A 22,575-nucleotide genomic window follows, 5' to 3' on the forward strand; every position below is an offset into this window, starting at 1 on the left:
AACTCCATACAACTCCTTCTCTCTTTACTCATGAAGTAACCTATCTACTACAAGCCCTCACCAGTTCTTAGCTGGACTATTGCAATAACCTCCTAATTGGTCTCCATTACAAAAGTTTCTCCACACTCCAATCCATCCTCTACAGAGCTACCAAAGTGATTTTCCTAAAGCAAGGATTTCACTGCTTAACTCTTTTATTTAATTAACTCCAATAGTTGCTATTATCTCTAGAATTAAATAGAAATTCCTGTTTATTATTTAAAATCCACTTTTTTTATATTACTTCCCTTTAGGCTCTAAAAGGATGCATACCTTTTGATCCAGTAATACCACTACTAGGACTGTATCCCAAAGAGATTTTAAAAATGGGAAAGGACCTATTTGTACAAAAATATTTATAGCTATTCTTTTTGTAGTGGCAAAGAATTAGAAACTAAAGGGATGTCCCTCAGTTGGGGAATGGCTGAACATATGGTGATATTTGATGGTGATAGAATACTATTATGCTATATGGAACGATGAACAGGATGATTTCAGAAAGAGCTGGAAAGACCTATGTGAACTGATGCAGAGTGAAATAAGCAGAACCCAGAAAACATTATACACAGTAACTGCAATATTGTGGAATGCTCAAATGTGATAGACTTTGCTACTAACAGTAATACAATGATCTAGGACAATTCTGAGAGACTTATGAGAAAGAATGCAATCCACATCTAAAGAAAGAACTATTGGAGCAGAAATGCAGATGAAAACATGTCATTTATCACTTGTTTATTTGGGCATATGTTTGGGGGTTTTGGTTTTAAAAGATTATTCACTTACAAAAATGAATAATATCAAAATGTGTTTTGCATGATAATACATGTATAATGCAGATTGAACTGCTTGTCAGCTCTGGGAGGGAGAAAGGAAGAACGGAGGGAAAAGATATGAATCATACAACTTCGGAAAACTTATATGGAAATTTGTTATTAAAATAAAAAATAAGATAAAACAAAAGATTGTTCCCATTTACACACACACTATACTTCAACCCAACTGGTCTTATTGTTTCTCATACATGGCTTGCCATCTCCCATCTCCATGTCTTTGCATTGTCTGTTCTCCATGCCTGAAATCTACTTTTCTATCCTTGGTCTCATAGAAGTCTCTTTATGACTCAGCTCAAGAGCTGCCTGCTAATGAAGTCTTTCCTAATACTCCCAGCTGCTAATGTCCCTTTCCCATCTCTCTTTTGAATATATCAATATATGTCCATCATGCCTCCCCAATGAAAAGTGAGTCCCTTAAGAAAAGGAATTCTTCCCCTCAGACACGCCAAACCTAGCACTTGCCTCATACATGGTAGGTACTTAATAAATGATTATTAACTGGTAATGCTGATAACATATTGATATGAGAGAAAGTATAGTGAATAGAGATGCGGACTTGAATTCTGAAAGGCACTGAGTTCAAATCTCACTTCTAATACATATTTGTTTTATGACCGTGGGCAAGTCACTTAACCTCTCTTTGCCCCCAAACAACTATAAGTGGCAGAACAGCTGCTGGCATATATTAACATAAATCCTTTATTCACTGGAAGTTTCTTACATCAATAAAACCATTAATTTCAGAGCCGGACAGAAATACATCTAGTACAAATACATCCACGTGTGCTTGCGTGTAGGTGTGTGTGTGTGTGTGTGTGTGTGTTGCTTTAATGTTTGCAGGTGTTTTATTTACATTATCTAATTAGATCCATTTGCCATTATGAAAACCAAAAACATATTTTAGAATTCCTACTTTTTTCTTTTTCAGTACCATCCAGCATAAAAGATGTGCGATCAGACCTTTTTGGTTAACGTATTTGGTTCCTGTGACAAATGTTTCAAGCAAAGGGCTTTAAGACCTGTTTTCATCCGATCTCAACAACTCAGCTACTGTTCAGTATGCGCAGCATTGGTAAGGTACCAATTTTTATTAAGTAGCCTGGACTTTTCATATAAAAGTGTGGATTTCAATTACACATGGCATTTTTAAACAACACAAGTATTCTCACTGATATATGGTTATTTCATTTAATTCCATTCAAAAAGCATTTATTAAGCACTTAAGTGTCAAATGGCTGGGATTTATAGATAAAAATACATCACTTAGAGGTAACCAAGAGGGACACAGGCTAGATAACTGCTTAAGGAAGACCAGAGTTCAAATTCTGCCTCGGACACTTACTTGCTGGGCAAGTCACTTTATCTACTTCAGTTTCCTCATCTGGGAAATTGGGGTGATAATAATAATACCTCCCTCCTGGGGTTAGTGTGAAGATAAAATGAAATCATATTCACAAAGAACTTTGCAAAGAGCTATATGAATGCTAGCTATTTATTGTTATTATTAACACTTTCTTCCTCTCTCAGTTGCCTCTCTATGGAATATGCAACAAAACTGAGTGGGGGAAATGTCCAATAAACAGAGCCCTGTTCTGGTGATTTTTGAAGAACCACTCCATAAAGATCCTAGGATAACCCCTCGTTCTTCAAGAGAACATTTGTCCTCATTTGAAGAGTAAAGATTGATGTATCCTAGAATGACAGTAAGCTGAGTGCTGAATGAAAGCAAAGCCTTTAAGGACCTTAATGACCCTTTTCTAGGAATCTTAAGAAAGTGCCTTCATCTCTCTCAATATTATGTGCCCAAGAACAGGAATTATTACACACACCTATAGGAATCCAGAAAAGGAGAAAAACTCTCCTTCCTATGCCCCACTGTGAAACTCTTTCAGAGCAATAAACAACCCAAAGATTTTTTTTGAAACTTTGGGGAGAGGGAAAAGTCAGGAGTAATGATTTTCTGAGTTATATGGTTTTATTTATGAAAGATGATTCAAAGAAACTTGTTAAAGTAGCTAGAGAACAGATGAAAGAAGTCAGAAAGACTCAGGATGAAGAAATTCCACTGACAAGAGAAAATAGCTGGTTAACCCTGGGCAAATCATATAAATGTCCATGACAACATTATAAAAAAGGGGTTCTTAACTTTTTTTATGTCATAGACCCCTTTGGTAAGTCTGACAAAACCTAAAAACCTCTTCTTAGAATAATGTTTGTTGCCAATATTCTAAATTTCATGCTAAATTTCAGTTAGAGGTTAGTGAAAATAAAGATGCAATTTTCCCCCATCAGTATTCATGAATCTATTGCCCAGGCCCCATTTAAAAACCTGTGATCTGACTTCAAGCTGCAGAGCAGGCATTGACCTGCACTGATGGAAGGAACTGCTGATATCAATGAATCACAGATCTGATGCAAAAAAATAAAGATTAAAAAAAATAGAGAAGACAGTTCATCATTTTTCTCCATCCAGTTCTGGCTCATATTTACTACCTCCATCTAGTGATGAGGGTTAAGACATGATTAATAAATGAATGAATAGTGATAGTGGTTCATATAACATATACTATAATAATCTTATAAAATAGGCAGCATATTAGTTTCTTCATTTCTTGGTTAAGAAAACTGAGACTGAGAAAGTTAAGTGATCCATTGTTGAAAGCTATCCAACATCTCCAGATAATCTTATAAGGATGGCTTAGTTGATAAGAAAGTAACAGACACAGAAGATCTTTCATCTCATGCTTCCAGCTCTGTCTCCCGCAGCAAGGAGTTTATTATATATATTTCAAGTCTCATTTCACACAAAAGGACCCCCAGAACTTTGCAGTTGCACAGAAATACAGATTATGTCAAATCAAAGCACAATAAAGTTATAGTTTTACAAAGAATTTTCTCATGAAGATAATGCTGGATGAGGAAAAAGTCCCAAGGCTGAGTCTTCTACCTTATGGGGAGGAAAGCACCTGCTGGATGAGTCTTGTCTAACTTTTGTCCAGTTTTGACCTTGATTGTCTGAGAACAGTTTAGAGCTTAATTTTCTGCATTTCTGTCTTAAAGAGAAACTGTTAACCTCTTAACTTCTGGTTTACTCGGAGGCATTTTATAATACATGAGGCTATCTTCAAAACTAATTTAATATGTTTTCAATAAGGAAAAGCCATCGAGAGGGGTTCAGATAAAAATATCTATTTGAGACTCTGTTTCTCTTATTGGCCTCCCATAATCCATTACACAGTTAACTGTCAGAGCTTCCATTCAAACCCAAGTATCTTTATGCCAACTCTCATGCTTTTCTCACTATGCCATGCTGACTTTCAAGGAATTATTTTAGCAAATCCCACAGAATCACTGTGCAATGTTGAAAAGTATCACAACTTTTAAGAATATTTTATACTGCATTCAAATGCAGTTTTAACAACAGGATAATGAGACTGGCATAGTAGAAATGACCTGAATCTGGAGGAAGAAGATCAGGGTCTGAATTCTAGTTCTATTGCTATCTGGCTGTATAACTTTCAGCAAATTCCTATACTTCTCTAAGATCAAGTTTGCAATTTGCAGAGATTAGACTTCGTTCCAACCTCAACATTCTCTAGAACAAATAGTTAATCTTCTCAAGTGCCAACGTAATGTAATAATAATACAGCATAATTGAAGAAAGAACTAGACTTGAAATCAGAGGACCACTGTTCTTATATTTATTAAGCCTATTTACTAACTGATGTTTTTATTTAATTTAATAAGATCTCATATATTATTTTAGATTTGTTGTATATTATAAAGCATGTCTCAGCTGGCATATTTATTATCTATAACTGGGAGCAAATATAGCATATGCTTGACATATAATTTAAGGGAGCAAATTTTTTAAAAAGCAATAAGCATCCATATTAAGGAGTTCTGGTTACAACCCAGAAATTCTGAAGTTTCTTTAAGTATTGTGAAAATGGAATTCTATTTGAAGCACATTTTGTTCAAAGTTCTGCTCTACTGGCTATGTCCTACTTCTATCTACTGTGAAAACAGGGACATTCAGCTCTTAAAACAACCCTACTTTTTGGCAGGCTAACTGCCCTTCTTTCTATTTGCTAATTGGGTTTATTAAATGCCTTCCCCTGTGTATACAAGGAACATAGGAACCTGGAATGCTCTGCTTTTAAACAGATGACACAGAGATCAGTCTTAGTCCTTCACAGTCCTTAAGGACAGATAGGAGATGTTCTTGCTGGCCATATACTTTCTGGGGCCCGTGTCTATATAGATTTTACAAATATATACTGATGCATTTCACCTTGTTTCCCCTTTTCCCTCAAATAATAGGAGGCTATATAGCTACAATCTCAAAAGGAGATTTCCTTTTATGAACTGATATTTAACCAAGCCACAGTGATGCCTCATCAATAGCTGTGGTTCCTGGAAGGCAACCCTGAAGTTCAGCTCCAACCAGTCACACCAAGTTTTCACTTCCTCTAAAGGCTATAAGTGAAATAGGGGCCCTTTGGCACGAGAAAGGTAAGAAGGCCTGAGTGGCCAGAAATAATAGATTGTTTGAAATGAAGCCCCATGATCATCCATCAACAACCTATTCAAAAAATAGGAAAGCTGAGATTTGCAGTCATATATTTTCTCATAACCTTTTCCACTCCAATAAAGATACCTTCAACTCTATCTCATATAAATAATGTCCTAAAAATCTTTAGAAAATGCCTAGAAAACCTGGTTAGACCTTAGCCCTTCTTCCCCAGAGCTTCCATAATAGGGCTTTGAAAAAAAGTCCCTCTAAAAATTAATTTAAATCAAAAATGATTTAATGCAAAGTAATTAAATGTAACATAAAAAGTATGTTTGTGGGGGCAGCTGGGTAGCTCAGTGGATTAAGAGCCAGGACTAGAGATAGGAGGTCGTAGGTTCAAATTTGACCTCAGACACTTCCTAGCTGTGTGGTCCTGGGCAAGTCACTTAACCCCCCCCACTGTCTAGCCCTTACCACTCTTCTGCCTTGGGACCAACCAAGGCAGAAGATAAGGGTTTTTAAAAAATTATGTCCTTGAAAATGATCTTTTAAGAATATATATATTTTATAACTATACTTAAAGCCTCATCAAATATTTCCTATATTAGAAACCTTTGACAACTGCTTAGTCCCTCAGTTTGCTTGTAAGAGCCTATGTCTTCTCTATAATATTCTGCCTCCTAAAATGTGCTTCATCCTAAAATACTGAAGAATCTTTAGCAGCCTTTTAAATGTTTTCTCACAGGATCACAGAGACTATTGTCTTGTCTTCTTTTTCCTCTAACAATTCTGGAAAAGTCACTCTGATTCCTAAGAGATAGCCTCCAAGTAGAATGGCATACTCTAAATTACCACCTATGTGAGTCTGCAAGACCAGATGGGCCTCCCCATTTAGAAAAAAAAAGGCCCCAACCAGGTCCTCTAAATTCTAAAATATTGCCATTATTGAGTGATTCTTTCAGGCTGAACATTGATCCTGTCCCAGTAGTCCTCTTTTGGAATGTGAAAATATTAGGCAGATTAATACTTTGAACTACAATTGGTTTAGTATACATGTGCTTATCAGATACTATAGACACTGGTTTTTCAGAGAGACACCTTTTCAGAGAGAAGGTATGCCAAGAGGAATCAAGATTATGGAAAAATTGTAAAGGACTTCTTGAAGAACCTGAGATTTGAGTTGAGTTGAGATTTGAGTAGAGTTGAGTTGAGATTGAGTAAAGATGAGAAAAGAAAGAATTCCATGGGGCACAGTCAATGAACATGCCCAGAGACAGATAATGGAGTGTCCTGTTCAAGGAAGAGCCAGAAGGACAGTGTCACTGCTTCAGAAGGATATGGAGGTTGGTAACTGAAAGGTAGACAGGGGCTAGGTTATGGAAGGCTCTGAAAGTCAAACAAAAGATTTTATATTTGATCCTGGAAGATCCCTGTTAGGGAGCCTATAGAGTCTATTATATGGAGAAAGATGAATGGTCAGGCTCATTCTTAGAAAGACCAATTTGATAACTGACTGGAGAATAAATTAGAATGGAGGGAGATGTATGGCAGAGAAACCAACCAACAGACTCTGTCTCTGAGAAGATCGGGGATAATGAGATACAATGTGCAACCACTCTGGCACAGGACCTCATCACCTTGTGATTGGACTAGTGTAAGAGTGGGTTGGCTGGTCTCCTTGCCACATTTCTTTCTCTGCTCTAATCTATTCTCCACTTAATTGTCAAATTAGTCTTTCTAAAACATGAATTGGATCATTCTTCTCTGCCCCCCCCCAACATTTAATAAACTCTAGAGACTCTAAAAGGGAGTTTTTTTAGTGAACGAAGGCTGATTTTTCATGCTTAATACTGTACCCCACAGGCTACATCTTTTCTGTGGAAGGGGACAAAATGGATTGGGGAGTGGGGGATACAATGCTCTAAAAGGATTTGTGACATAACAAACAGCTCCAGTTGTAGCAAAATTAGCTTCATGACTCAGACAAGGAAATATCAATCACATTTAGGAGATATCCTGCCAGAATCTACCTGAAGAACTCTAGTGACAGGAAACTCACCATCTTCAGAAGCTTCTTGTTCAATTTCTGAAAAGCATGATTATTGCATCTGGTTAAATCAATGTCTACAACCAAGAATCTTAGATCTTGAGCTCTTTCCACTATTCCATCTAAGTTAAAATGCCTAATTGGAGTTTGCAACATTGCCTATTTCTTCACTCCTCTCTATTCTATTCTATCTCATCTCTACCATTTCCCTCTAAAGACTACGTGAGACTTCCAGAGGATTGGAGGAAATCACACCCCAGAGTCTTCCATCAACATTTTCTTACAGTGTGAAATCCAATTACTACAAACATAGGTATCAGCTGGAAAAGCACAGTGTAGAAGTTGAATGATTTAACCCCTTCTTTGGTTACCTTGGAAAAGAGTTAAGGGTTTATATGTAAATTTCTTGAGGGCAATGACCATTCCCGCTTTTCCTTTGTACCCCTAACACAATGTCTTGGGTACACAGTGAGTGCTTAACAAATGCTATTACTTGAGCTGCTGAGTGATGATACTTAAAAAGACCTCAGGTCTTTTCTTTAGTGCGAATTGATTACTCTCAAGTCCTTCTCCCATCTATTCAATCAGGTGTGTATGTGTGTAGGTGGGGTGACTGGCAAGTGTGGAGTCCCTAATATCAATGGCCTCAAGTGAATTTTATTTCTTAACTCAAAGCCAGGACAACCCTGAATATTCCATAATATTCCCTGGAAGTAAATGAAGTCCAGCTAGTAGTATCATAACACTGATGAATCACTTCTCATCAAATATGTCCACAACAGCTCCTTGTCCAGCCAACCACCCCCTAAGCTGAGCAAGATCAAGGATCTGCTGCAGCCCAAATTGGTCCTTCTCAGAGCATCACACCTTGGGCGTGGCTGGGAGGCAGGGCCTCTGTCGGAGGTCTCCAGCACCTTGGGTACCGCGCCTAGTCTCCTCTACTTCGTTCAACAACCCTAGGCTGGAGAGGCCCTGTCCCCAGGCTCCTGAGCAGTGGGAAAGAAGAGCGACTCCCCATCTACCGGCAGCGTCACGGTGACGGGAAAGGGAGGAGGAAGGGAGGGAGGAAGTAGAGGCCAGTCGCTCAGGGAGACAGCAGCTGGAGCTGCAATAGCCGCTGGAGCAGCATCAGCATCAGCCGCCGCCAGCCCCTGTTTCTCTTCTTCTTCCTCTTTCTTCTCTTCCCATTCCAGTCCTTCCTCTCCCCTCACCTCTTCTCTTCTCTTTTCTTCTCCACTTTCTGTACCCTCGCTGGCCCCGCGACCCGGGAAGATGGCAGCCGAGGGGCTGCACGAGAGCGAGACCCTGGCATCTCTGAAGAGCGAGGCCGAGAGCCTGAAGAGCAGATTGGAGGAGGAGCGGGCCAAGCTGCATGATGTGGAGCGTGAGTGCGCGGAGCCTGGGCCCGGCAAGGTCGAGCGCGCGACAGGAGCCAGGGGCTGGGGATGGAGACGGGGTCGGGGTAGGGGTAAAGTCTGGGGATAAGGGTATGGGATGGAAGCACCGAAAGGAGATGATGGCTGCAGCTCCTGCTGCTACTGAATTACACAGACTCTCTTGCCTGCTCGGAGACAAGAGTGTTGTCTTTTTTTTTTTTTTTTTTTTTTTTCCTGTGGGTGGAGAACTCAGCTGGGTAAACAAGGAAGGCTCGTGCCCTTCGGTCGCGGGAGAACACAATCTGGGGGCGGAGAGAAGGCAACGAGCAAGCGAGCACTTGGAACGTTTTGCCCTTTGCGGGTTTTGGGGGGCGGAAACTGCCCCCCCTCCCCCCCGAGATTGTTCTGGCTCCAAGGAAGCCGGGCTCTTTTGCAGCCTCTTGCAGAAGCAGCCTCGCCTGTTGATGCTTGGAAAACAGCTTCCCACCCCACCCTCGCCCCCCGCAGGTGTTCCCTAGGGTACCATTCCTATTTCCGAGGTTTGCCCCAATAGGAGACCTGCAGAGAGAGAGAGACATCCTTCATACACCCTTGGGGTTAGCGGGAGGCAGGAATGAATGCCCGGCTGAGATTGCCTCTGTGATTTACATTCTTTTCTGTGACCTACAAAATGTTTATGAAAGTCATATTTGGCCTGTGACTGCTGAGGTTAAAATAACCCTCCCACAGAGATTTATGTGGAAAATTTTATATACCAGGGGCCTCATAAATAGCTGTGTGGCATACAAAAATGTCAGTAGCTAGTTAGGGATGAGGGAAGGGAGAAAGTTCCAGTTGGGGCCCAGTAACCACAAATAGGACCCTACCGCCCAAATGCCTGTGTGGTCATGGTCCTTTGTTCCTGATCTAGCCATATAACGACCGACTATGCAAAGCTGGTATGTTAGTGTGTTTTGGGCAGAGAGCTGGGAGCCCTAAACTCCTAAATTCTTTTGGAGCCTCCTCCCCCCTCCATATCAGTTCTGACAATGGGTCAAATGACAAGCACTTTGGTCTTCCTCAGTGGGTGATTCCACCTCCAAGAAATAGATAACTTAGTAAAACCAATGACTATTGCTCATTCCTAAACTTCAAAGATGAAAATTACAATGATTATTCTTTTCCTTGGGGGAGAAATAACAATCCTACAGATATCTTTGCCCAATGATCCTGCATATCATTGCAGTAGTTGTGGATTTGATACCTTTTTTCTCTTTACCTTTCAGTTTTTTCCTTTGCTTTTGATTTCAAAAAGAAAATAGACTATGGTGAAACTCACTTTTGCAATTGTTTTGTTCTTTTGGGGCAAGGTTGTAAAAAAATGTACCAATTTCTAAAAGTTAAAATTCGCTGATTCAGGATTAAATTAGGTGCTTTGGAATAAAAAAGTTGTAGTTTTGTTAGATCATAAAGCAGGGGAGCAGAGTACTTTAAGCCAAATACCAAGACTAGTCACCACTACCAGAATTCAAGATTGGCCATAATGACTGAGGCAATTTGATGACCTCTTTCTTTTTTGGCAAGTTTTTAATTTAGGCAAACTTTAGAAAGGGGTTCTTTTCTACAGACTTTTCAAGATGAAGAATAATATACTTCAAAAGTAGCTTCTATAGATCTGACCTTTCTGACTTGCACAAAGATGATTTCAGAAAAACATTTTCTGCAAATAATTGATCTCCTAAAGGCATTCAGCCCTTATTCAAGGACTTTAAGAGTCTGGCTCTAGTTTACCTTTTTGGCCTTACCCTTTACCACTACCTGTGTGACTTTGGACATGTTATTTAATGTCTGAGCCTCAATTTCCTCATCTTTATATATATATATATTAACCCTTACATTCCGTCTTAGAATCGATAGTGTGTATTGGTTCCAAGGCAGAAGAATGGTAAGGGCTAGGCAATGGGAGTTAAGTGACTTGCCCAGGGTCACACAGCTAGGAAGTGTCTGAGATCAGATTTGAACCCAGGACCTCCTATCTTTAGGCTCCCAATCCACAGAACCACCCAGCTTGCCCCTATTTCCTCATTTTTAAAACCAGGAGGTTAAGGAAATGGCATCTAATGACATTTAGAGTTGTAAGCCTAGGAATGTCTGGATCTACTCCATTGAGACAGGACCACTCACCTTTCCCTAACAAAATCCTACACTTTCTTATCTTCAAGATTTTAATAACAATCTGAGTTAGAAAGGACCTCAGAAGCCATCTTTGTATAGTTTATATCTGAAAGTAAAAGGGAACTCACTACCTGCCAAAGAAGTTTATCTCAGTTTTTGGATAGCTCTAATTGTTAAGAAGTTTCTCCTTACATCCATTAGACCAAATTTTCCTCTGCCCTTTTTACCCTTTTCTTGGAAACAGAACAAATCTTTTTCAGCTATTTAAAAATCATCCTGCTCCTACCAAGTCTTTTCTTAGAAAACTTATGTTCAAGCTAGGTAGCTCAATGGATAGAGAGCCAGGCCTGGAGAAAAGAAGTCGTGGATTCAAATCTGGGCTCAGACATTTCCTAGCTTTATGACCTTGGACAAGTCACTTAATCCCAATTGCCTAGCTCTTACCCCTCTTCTGCTTTGGAATGGATACTTAATTTTAATCCGAAAACAGAAGGTAAAAAAAAAAAAAGAAGGAAAACATATTCATTTAATTCTTCATACCTAGAATCTTCCCTGTCAAAATTTTTACCATCCTTCTAAGGCCATCTCAAATACCACCTCCTTCATGAACTAATCCCCCTTGCCAAATTAATCCCTCCCTCTGAATTCCCACGTAGCATTTCCTCTCTTACGACACATCACAAATACATTATATATATGTGTGTGTGTGTGTGTATGTGTGTGTGTATTTTTTTAGGTTGCAAACTTTTTGAGGGAAAGGATCATGTTTTATTCTTCTTCATATCTTCCACAGAACATAGCACAGTACTTCATACTCAGCAGGAACACAGTATATGTTTGTTGAATGAAGAGCAACTGTTCTGGGAAGATGGGTTGTAAGGACAGCAATGAGAGAAGTCAAGTGGAATTATCACAGTAACTAACACCCAAGCAGATGGCAATAATGATCCACCTCTATCATTTGGGCCAATTATAGTTAGACAAACAGACTGAGTGACTGATGAATTTCAGAGAAGCCTGCATTGGTAGGAGATTTTCCTCACTGGGAAGCTCCCTATGAAATTACAGTTTAGGCCCCAGCTCTAATCTATTGCACGAATGCAAAGGTCTTACGGCTATATTGTACTAAACTATAAATCACGCTGCTTGTTCTAAGAAAGAATATTTCTTTTAGTAAAACCGTATTAAAAGTACACTTTAAAGGTCAGCTAAGTGGCTCAATAGATAGAGAGCCAAGCGTGGAGTCAGAAGTATCTGGGTTCAAATTTGGTCTGGGACACTTCCCATCTGTGTGACGCCACACAAGTCATATAGCTGCTACTGAGTATCAATTCTAAGACATGAAATGAGTTTGTTGGGTTTTTTTTTACACTTTCTCTTCCTAAAATTGGGTCTGGCCCAGAAAATCAGACATTTGATGAAATGTATGAGCAAAAGTTTGACAAGTAATATTTTATATTTGTGTATATATACGTATATGAGAGGGAGAGAGAGAGCGAGAGAGAGAGCGAGAAAGAGAGAGCGAGAGAGAGAGCGAGAGAGAGAGAGGGAGAGAGAGAGAGAGCAAGAGAGAGAGAGGGAGAGAGCGAGAGAGAGAGAGAGAGAGAGAGAGAGAGAGAGAGAGAGAGAGAGAGAGAACCTGAATTTGACAACTCCTTGATGCAGAAAAAAAAAACCCTTTATATAATTTTAACCAAAACATTGGTCTGTTCTTAAGGGTACCATAATTACTTGTTAATTTATAGGCCTTCCACTAGTATTCCCCAGCAGTGTTACCCTATTGATTGTCCTTAAATGGTCAGCGTAACTGAGAGGCAGTGAGATGTAATGGAAGAATGCCAAGCTTTGGAATTACGAAAATCCTGAGTTCAAGCCTTCCCTCTGACATATCAACTCTGTGAGATGAGCAAGTCCCTTAATGTCTTAGTAGATCTATGAGTTTTGTATTGGAGTTCACGTCAATAGTGAAATCTCAGGACTAGATAGATATATATGTATATACACATCTAATATATGTATAAACTGAAAGGCAGTATGAAATAGTAGAAAGAGAGCTGTGTTAAGAGTCAGGAAGACCTGGGTTCAAATCTAGCCTCTGTCACCTCTAGGTAACAGGAAAATCACTTAACCCTCTCAGCATCCTAGGAAATATAAAGGGAAAGTAGAAGATCAGGGACTCAAGGAAGGGCATTTGATTAGAAGTCCACCCTAAGATAAAAGAAGGAGGGAAAAGGAGGTTAAGTGAACACTAAGCATATTTTTGTTTGGAACCACATATTCAAGATTCTGGTCATTGGTGCTCATGGTTTGTTTGTTTTGTTTTTAAGGTAGTTCCTAGAAGGGTAATCCATTAGGAGGCTACTCAAAAAAAAAAAAAAAAGCAGATGTTTATTTTATAAAACCATGTTCTCACATATATCATGTTATTGATGTTTATCTTATGAGAGGTTCCTTATCACACTTTTGACTCATATTGAACTTGCAGTCCATCTAAATGCCCAGATCTTTTTAGACCAACCACTCTGTACCCAAATCCACCCCAACCACCATCACCACCACCAATCTGGTATTCATGAAGCTGATTTCTATGTAAAATGTATCCCTAAATAGCTATACAATTTAATAGGATAAATATATTAGAGAGACACAAAATGAAATGCTATGTGAGAGCAGAGGGTAAAGTTGCTACTGCGTAGAGGAATAAAGAGTAAACTTTCTGGAGTTCACTTTTTTAACCCTTCCCTGCCATCTTGGAATTGATATTAAGTATCGGTTCCAAGGCATGAAGGCAGGAAGGGGTAGGCAACTGGGGTTAAGTGACTAAATACCCAGCATCACACAGCTAGGAAATAAATGTCTGAGGTCACATTTGAACCTAGGACCTCCCATGTCCAGCCCCGGTCTCTACCACTGAATTACCTAGCTGCCCTAGGAGTTAATTTTTGACTTACATTTTTTAAATGGGTAAAAATTAAATGGGCAAAGAGGGGAAAGGATATTGAATTGCTTGTCAACTCTGGGAAAGGGGAGGGAAAAAGGTAGGGAGACAACATGAATCATATCACTTTGGAAAACTTATGTGGAAATCTGTTATTAAAAAAATAAAGATAAAACATTAAAAGAAGGGAAAGGGCAGATATTCCATGCTCAGGGCATAAAGTATGGAAAGCATGTTCAGGAAGCAGATAAATATCCAGTTTTGTTGGCAGAAAAAGGAAAGGAACAAAAAGGTAGAAAAGTAGGTATCAAACTAATAAAGGTTGGAAGTACAGAACTTATTGAGGATTTTTTTAGCAGAGTATTTTTCAAACCTAAAGCATTATATAAATGTAAGCAATCATCATAACCAAATTTGTGAATAAAAAGATTGTTCTGGAAGCATTATATAACTGTATTACAACCAGGAAAAAAAATACCCTTTTAGGGGATTTATTCATGTGAAATCTTTTAAAAAATACTCTCTGAAAAGGTAGTAAAACCTAGATGTGAAGTAGGAGTTCTATTTCTCCATTTAAAATATCTAGTTTATCCAGGAAATATTCCCAGTGTAATCTCTTTACATGTAAAATTCATCAACTCCACATTTTAAATTGTCATTAGATGCATCTTTTCAGAAGGATTATGTACCTTGAGTGCACGTTTAATTTTAGGTCAGTTCATCAATGACCTTATAGAATTGAAAAGTAGGGCAGTGTTAAATATTTTTATAACATTTCACCTGATGGACTGACTCAATATTTATATTTGTATATATATATATATATGTACATACATATATATTTAAAACCATAAGTTTTTTTTAATCATGAGGATCATGATTATAAAATGATCAGTAAATAACAGATTAATTCCAACCCTGGTTAAAGATAAAATCCTGGAGGCAGCTGGGTAGCTCAGTGGATTGAGAACCAGGCCTAGAGTTGGGAGGTCCTGGGTTCAAATCTGACCTCAGATACTTCCTAGCTGTGTGATCCTGGGCAAGTCACTTAACCGCCATTGCCTAGCCCTTACCACTCTTCTGCCTTAGAACCAATGCATAATATTGATTCTAAGATGGAAGGTAAGGGTTTTTAAAACAATAAGAATAAAAAATAAAGATAACCAAATCCTAATGGAAAGGACAGACCTCTAAATTAGAACCTTAAAATGTCAGAGTTTGAAGGTACCACAAAGGTCATCTTACTTAATACCTTTTGCTTAAATATGAAAAAATGAAGTGATTTTTCTGAGATGCCACAATGGTTGGACCAGAATTTGAGAAATCTTTCAACTTTTGTACTTCAGTTGGTAATTTTGTCATGTTTTGCAATAAAAATATGGCACAATGGCCATCTTTAAAAATGTCTATGTCCTATGGTTGAGGGAACCTCCTAGGCCTAGAGGGGCTGATTGAATAACCTGCTTCTGAAAGCCAAAGCAGGATCTAGTTTTATTTGTGTGAAAAGTGTTTTGTAATTGTGTTCATATAATTCCTGCATTTGTCTTGGCAAGTAGATTCCCAAATATTTTATATTGTCTAGAGTGATTTTAAATGGAGTTCCCCTTTCTAACTCTTGCTGCTGAATTTTGTTGGAAATATATAGAAATGCTGGTGATTTGTGTGGGTTTATTTTGTACCCCGCAACTTTGCTAAGGTTATTATCTATTTCAACTAGCTTTTTAGTTGGTTTTCTAGGATTCTCTAGGTATACCATCCAATCATCTGTGAAGAGTGATAGTTTAGTTTTCCGATTGCCTATTTTAATCCCTTCTTTTTCTTTTTTCTTCTCTAATTGCTAAAGCTAGTATTTCTAGTACAATATTAAATAGTAATGGCGGTAATAGGCATCCTTGCTTCACTCCTGATCTTATTGGGAAGGCTTCTAACTTATCCCCATTGTAGATGATACTTGTTGATGGTTTTTAAGTAAACACTACTTATTTAAGGAAAGCACCTTTTATTCCTATGCTTTCTAGTGTTTTCATTAGGAATGAGTGTTGTATGAGAGCCAAATCAGGGATCTATTTATATAGCACCTCCCTTATTCTTTCCCCATGCACATATACATCCCACCACCTAAGAAAATCAAATTGATATTGTCTCTATTTTTGTAATCAATTCTATTTTATAACACTGCCAATATTTTGTTTATTGCCTAAGTCATGTTTCTTTGTCTCTGAGTTAAGCTTAGCTTTCTTCCCTGAGTTAATTAAGCTTAGAAGTTCACTTTTCCTGCTAATCACTATTCTATTCTTGTTTCAAGGAAATCTGTTATCCATGAAGGATGCAGGGAAATGCCAGGGAGTCTGGTCTATTTTCTCTGCAACACGGATGTCTTTCAAGAAAGTCTGGTCTGTTGTTGCTGGGACACCACCAATGAGAGACAAGATAGGAGAGGTTGTTGCCAGCCCTGCATTCCAAACTTCCAGCCAGCTATATAGTTTTCCCCATCTATGATTCTGCTTTCTAGTTCTTAGATGCTCTTCCTTTTTCCTATAAAAATGATCTGTCTTCCCTTATTCAAAGTCTTTGTACTCACTCAGGAGCTAAAGACCCTTTTTATTATTCATTGCTAGCCTTACCAACAAGGTGAACTTACTCAGAAATTTGTGCCTCAGTTCATTTCAATTATGATATAGCAAGTAGAATTACAAGAGAGTTCCCTAAAGATGAGTACTAGCTCCAAGTTAGATTGTTCCATTAGTTTTTCAGGCTCCATTGCCTTGCAGGGCTCCTGACTCTGTCCTGAATTCTACTATTCTAGTATGAGTTCTAACATAGCCTCACTCTCATCTCCCATGTAACTTTCCTTCCTAGTTGGCTGGAAAATGATCATCTAGTCTAGTGTTGGCACTTTCCTAGGACATTGTGGGAGCAAAAAGACCTTTAGCTGAAAGGTTGAGTGAATGAAACAAGGTATGCTTTAAGAGTTATATGCTCTGCCCACTTCAGGCTCATTTATGACATTCTGAAAGTGTACCTAGTCTGGTCTGTATCAGGAAGATGGTTCGGCTTTGAATGTCCTGACCACCCCACCTAACCCTACCACCTCTACAGAAGCTGTAGGAAAACCGACTGCCTATTTTAACAGCTGTGGCATTAGTTACACTCAGCATTTGAGGAGGCTTGGAAACAAATTCATGAAGATTGGGAATCTTCAAAGGAAGAGGGAAACAATAATGTATCACTCAGAACAGGTTTCTTCCCTGTATCTTCCATCCTGCACTCCCTCCAATTCCCAAAGAAGTATCCTTAGGTAGAACGTCCCATGTCTTATCCAGTCATACTGTTGTTACATTATCTCCCTGGTACTGTTAGTCATCTTCCCATTAGTCTTTGGAGGCAAATGTCTAAATTATATATGATTGTTAATATTCAAGAAGATCCATCACCTAATCTCAGCTAAGAAGGACCAAACCAGGTGTGTTTAAAGAAGCATTCCAAAAATGTTCCCATTAATATGTACTGACAGAATTGAAATTCAAAATCCGTGTTACAGGCAGTTGAGATGGAATAAATCCAACAAGACAGCATTTACTTATCCCCACCCCCCCATGTGCCTCTCACGTCTCCTTCAGCACTTAGCACACCTAGCACATAGGTATTTAACAAATGCTTGTTAACTGGTTGATTCAACAATCGATTTCACCATATTGTCACAATTAGGTCCAGACTGATTGTTTCCCTGATTATTTCTTCCACCTTTTGAATAAAAATATCATTAAGGCAAGCCAAAGAATTATCAGTGATTCAGCTTTTAGCAGTTGATGGCTAGATAATTTACTCTCCTTCATCACCTACTCCAAAGGTTGAAATATTCTTCTACTATATTATACCTCCACACCAGGCTTGTGATGTATATCCTAAGCCTCTCTTATATTTCCTTCTTCTGTTCATCTGGCCTATAGAAGTGGGATCAAACTGAAAGAGAAAAGTGGGGGAGGTACTAAATCATACATAAGGATTCCTGTCAGCCACCTAACCTAGAAAACTACATATTAACATTATCGGTGTTCTTTTATATTGTCACTTATTTTGTTAAATACTTCACAATTACATTTTTAATTTGGTTTGCTATATTTGACACATCTAACCTATAGTATATAATTCCAAGGCAATTAGTATAATTTCTGTTTCTTTCTGGATTGATTCTCACCCAAATATTCACCATGCTTCATTCAGATGGTAGGCAGGGGAATCATGACAGTGTTCTAGAAGCCAAAGGAAGAAAGAATCCAGTAGAGTTAAATGTTATTTTAAAAAATTAGGTCAAGGAGGAAGAGTACCAAGAAAAGACACATTGCTAAACATTTGGAGTCACTGGTGACTTTGTGGAGAATGGTTTCAATAGAGGAGTCAGGGCAGAAACTCCATTGCCAAGTTTAACAGTGAAGGAGAGAAAATAAAGAAGATGATTTCATGAAGAGAAATAAATTTAAGGTAGAGTTTTTTGTTTTAGGCTAGAGGATATTTGATAGGTGTTATAATCATAAGGAAAAGACCCAGCAAAAAGGAAGAGATTGGAAATGACCAAGATAAGGGAATGATTGATGCAAAAAGTTCCCAAAAGAAGGATAAAGGGAAAAGTGAAGATCAAGGACATAAGCCAAGGACACTTGGCTAGAAGAAAGGCTGCCCCATTCTGAGATGAAAGGAGAAAGGAAATGGCAAGATAGGGAGATTAAATAAACACTAAACATATCTTTGTTTGGAATCATTTCTTCAAGATTCTGGCCATTAAGTGTTCATAGTTTTTTATTTTTAAGGTGATTCCTAGAAAGGTGATCCATTAGGCCACTGCCAAAAAAAAAGCATTTATTTTATAAAAACATGTTCCCACATATATCATGTTTCTGATGTTTATCTTATTGTTTTTCCCCTTCTGGATCCTTTTGACCCTTTACTTCTAAGGAATTAAATGTGTTTGCACAAAACTTTGGGAGTTGGTAGAAATTAAATGGTTAATTTGAATTCAGAATGAATGTGTCAGTAGGAAGAGAAGAGGAAAATATTCTGGGAAAAATAAATAATGGCTTGCGTATATGCTTACTTTAACTACATGAGGATTTCTGTTTTGGTTGGTGAGTCAGGCTTTGTGTATTTTAGAATCTAAACAATGTTAGAATGTGGATGTGTACTTGAGGGTGGGAGGGAAGAGGAATAAACTAAGATTTGGGATTTGATCACTTATTGGACACTTATTTGGACACAATTTGGAGGGTCCACTTATTGAACAAATGGCATGTCTTGATGGGTGGTTGTTAAAGTGTGAAACACGCATATGCATGCACTCATGAGCACACATATACACACATATCTTACCTATGAGAATCCAGAAATTATTTTCATATCAGAAAACAGGTATGGTTACCATATCTGTTTGAAAAGCTTTAAAACACACACACACACACACACACACACACACACACACACACACACACACACACACAGCAAAACACAGGCATTGAGCAAACTAAGTTCCCTTAAATATATGAAAATTCCCTTTCAGAGTATGTTATAAAGTGCAAAAATGTTATCATGATTCTTGTAGACTGGCAGGAGTAGTCTATAACATCCTAGAGAAGATCTCAGAGAGCAGAAAAAACACTGTCTCTGGAGGGAGAGGACTGAGATTCAAACCTTGCCTTTAATACTACCTGTGTGACGTTGGGCAAGTTATTTTTTTGGGTGGGAAATTTTTATTTAATTAATCAACTTAGAATACTTTTACATGGTTACAAGATTCATGTTCTTTCCCTCCCCTCCTCCCAACCCCCTCCAGTAGCCCATGCGCAGTTCCACTGGGTTTTACATGTGTCATTGATCAAGACTATTTCCATATTATTGATATTTGCACTAGGGAGATTGTTTAGAGTCTACATCCCCAGTCATATCCCCATCAACTCATGTGATCAGGCAGTTGTTTTTCTTCTGTGTTTCTACTTCCACAGTTCTTCCTCTGAATGTGGATAGCATTCTTTCTCAGAAATGTCTTGGATCATTGCATTGCTGCTAGTAGAGAAGTCCATTGCATTACATTCGATTTTACCACAGTGTATCCATCTCTGTGTACAATGTTCTCCTGGTTCTGCTCCTTTCACTCTGCATCAATTCCTGGAGGTAATTCCAATTCACATGGAATTCCTCCAGTTCATTATTCCTTTGAGCACAATAGTATCCCATCACCAACAGATACCACAATTTGTTCAGCCATTCCCCAACTGAAGGGCATCCCCTCATTTTCCAATTTTTTGCCACCACAAAGAGTACAGCTATAAATATTTTTGTGCAAGTCTTTTTCCCTATGATCTCTTTGGAGTGTAAACCCAGCAGTGGTATGGCTGGATCAAAGGACAGACAGTCTTTTAGCACCTTGGGCAAGTTATTTCACTTTCTTGGGCCTCCATTCCTCCATTATTAAGTGATGGAATTGGATATGGCACTCTTCGAGGCCTCTTTCAACTCTAGATCTATGATGCTAATAGGTCACACTTGTGTAGCACTTAACAATTACAAAGCAAAGGACAGGTACGTGGCTTAATGATAAGAGAGACAAAAGATGGGAGGTCCTGGGTTCAAATTTGGTCTCAGACACTTTTCTTGATGTGTGACCCAGAGCAAGTTGCTTAACCCCCATTGCCTAGTCCTTACCTCTCTTCTGCCTGGAAACCAGTACTTAGTATTGATTATAAGACTGAAGGGAAAAGTTTTTTAAAAAAGCATATTCCAAACAACTTACATACATTATTTCATTTAATCTTCCTGTCAATTCTGTTAGAACATATTATGCAATTATTATTCTGCTCAACACCAATTTGCAGTTTGGGAAAAGTCATTGCCCAGAAAAAGAGTAAACAGGGTACTGAGAAAATAAGCGATCTGCCAAAGAGCACTTAGTAGGTAAAGTAGCAGAACTGAGGCTCAACCCCAGTCTGAATGTTTCTGAGTTCAGTGCACCATAGCCTAGGGAAAATGTCCATGCCAAAAAATAAATAAATAAAAATGCTGGCACTTAGAGAGAAAGAATTGAGAGGCTGGGGGGGAGGGGTTTAGTAGTAAGTTTTTTTCCTAGTAGTTTGATCATGAGTAAGAACAAGTATGTATTTGTAAAGAAACAGTCTTCCTAGATTAATCTGATTTCCTTTTATAACAGAATATAACAAGTCTTATAGGAAAAAGAGAAATAAGACTATAGAGAGGATGTCCCAAAGGTTAATAAAGCTTACCACAGCAATGAGACTTTGGGGACACTCTCTAGGTAGGTATTTATGTGTATCCACACACACTTTTGGGGGAGGGAGCCTGGGGAGATGGTAAAAATAATTAGAGATTATTAAAACATAATCCTCCTTGGGGGCAGCTGGGTGGCTCAGTGGATTGAGAGCCAGGCTTAGAGACAGGAGGTCCTGGGTTCCCTCAGACACTTCCTAGCTGTGTGAACCTGGGCAAGTCACTTAACCCCCATTGCTTAGCCCTTACCACTCTTCTGCCTGGGAACCAATACACACCATTGATTCTAAGACGAAAGGCAGTGGTTTAAAAACAAAAAACATAGTCATCCTCCTAGAGAGAGAATGCTTTTGCCGAACAGCAGTGCCTGGGACTTCAGTGACAGCAACAAGATTTCTGAGAATGAAACCGTTCCAGGGCTTTGACAACTCTTCCTGCACCTCCACTTCCTCCTCCTGACAACAAGAAATCCTTGGCTCTCAGGTTCTCTAGGAAGAGAAAAGCACTCTCCTTTTTCCCCTTTGAGTTCCCCCGGACTCATTCAAGGCTCAGTTCAAATGCCACCTTTGTAGCCTGGCCCACCCCCACCCCACCCCAGCTGCTAGTAGTACCTTCTCTTTTTAGCTTTAGCCACTCTTTATCCCTCTTTTGGGGATCTTGTTATTTACATGTTGTCTTCCCCATTTGAATGTAAGCTCCTGTAGGGTAGGGGTCCCCTGCCCCCTTCTTTGCTTCTCCAACTCCTAGAGCATTTCCTGATATATGGCAAGTGTTTTTAAAAAAATAAATAAAACTTTGTTGACTGACAGCAGTCAATCACTGACTAGTCAATCACAGCTCACTCAATTGGGTTTTTTCCTCCCTGTTTTAATTTGTGCCCTTTGAAGTCCAGTTCAAATAGAACAGAGAAAAGTATTCCTGAGTTGGGACTCAGGAAACCAAAAGTCTAATTCTTACTTCAGCACTAATTAACTGCATTCATTATATCAATCTATCAATAAACATTAATTAAGCACTTATTATGTGCCAGGCATTGTGCTAAGGGCTGATGAGCTAAAATATAGTAGAAGGGAAATCATTTAATCTCTCTTGGCTTTGCCCTCTCATTTTACAGGTGAGAAAACTAAGGCTGAGAGGAGTGAGGTCATGTGCCAGCCCAAGATCTCGTAGGTAGTAAGTGGCAAATTCAAGTCCTTGGGCTTCCTATCTCCCCTTCTTTCCAAATTATATAAGTTCCTGAGCAACAGAACAGGGATTGGTCATGTCCGGGAGTGATTTAGTCAACATACCAGCTTGGCCCAGGAAAACATTTGCCTTGGATGAGACATAGAAATTTCTTTCAGATAACTGGAGACATTTTTAAGGTTGTTACGCTACCCTGGAAACACTGTAGCTGG

At 38.8% G+C, this 22,575-nt stretch overlaps 1 protein-coding gene across 1 annotated transcript in view; it reads left to right on the forward strand.

Annotated features, from left to right (window-relative positions):
- The first annotated feature begins 1,821 nt into the window (after window positions 1–1,821).
- The window catches only part of GNB5 (G protein subunit beta 5), a 56,838-nt gene continuing 36,084 nt past the window's right edge, over window positions 1,822–22,575 (forward strand). The window contains exons 1-2 of the mRNA XM_044665161.1: window positions 1,822–1,947; window positions 8,711–8,822. Of these exons, the coding sequence (XP_044521096.1) occupies window positions 1,822–1,947; window positions 8,711–8,822 (238 nt within the window). The remainder of the gene's footprint in view (window positions 1,948–8,710; window positions 8,823–22,575) is intronic.

Source organism: Gracilinanus agilis, chromosome 2 (assembly GCF_016433145.1).
Source record: "Gracilinanus agilis isolate LMUSP501 chromosome 2, AgileGrace, whole genome shotgun sequence".
Classification (NCBI taxonomy): domain Eukaryota; kingdom Metazoa; phylum Chordata; class Mammalia; order Didelphimorphia; family Didelphidae; genus Gracilinanus; species Gracilinanus agilis.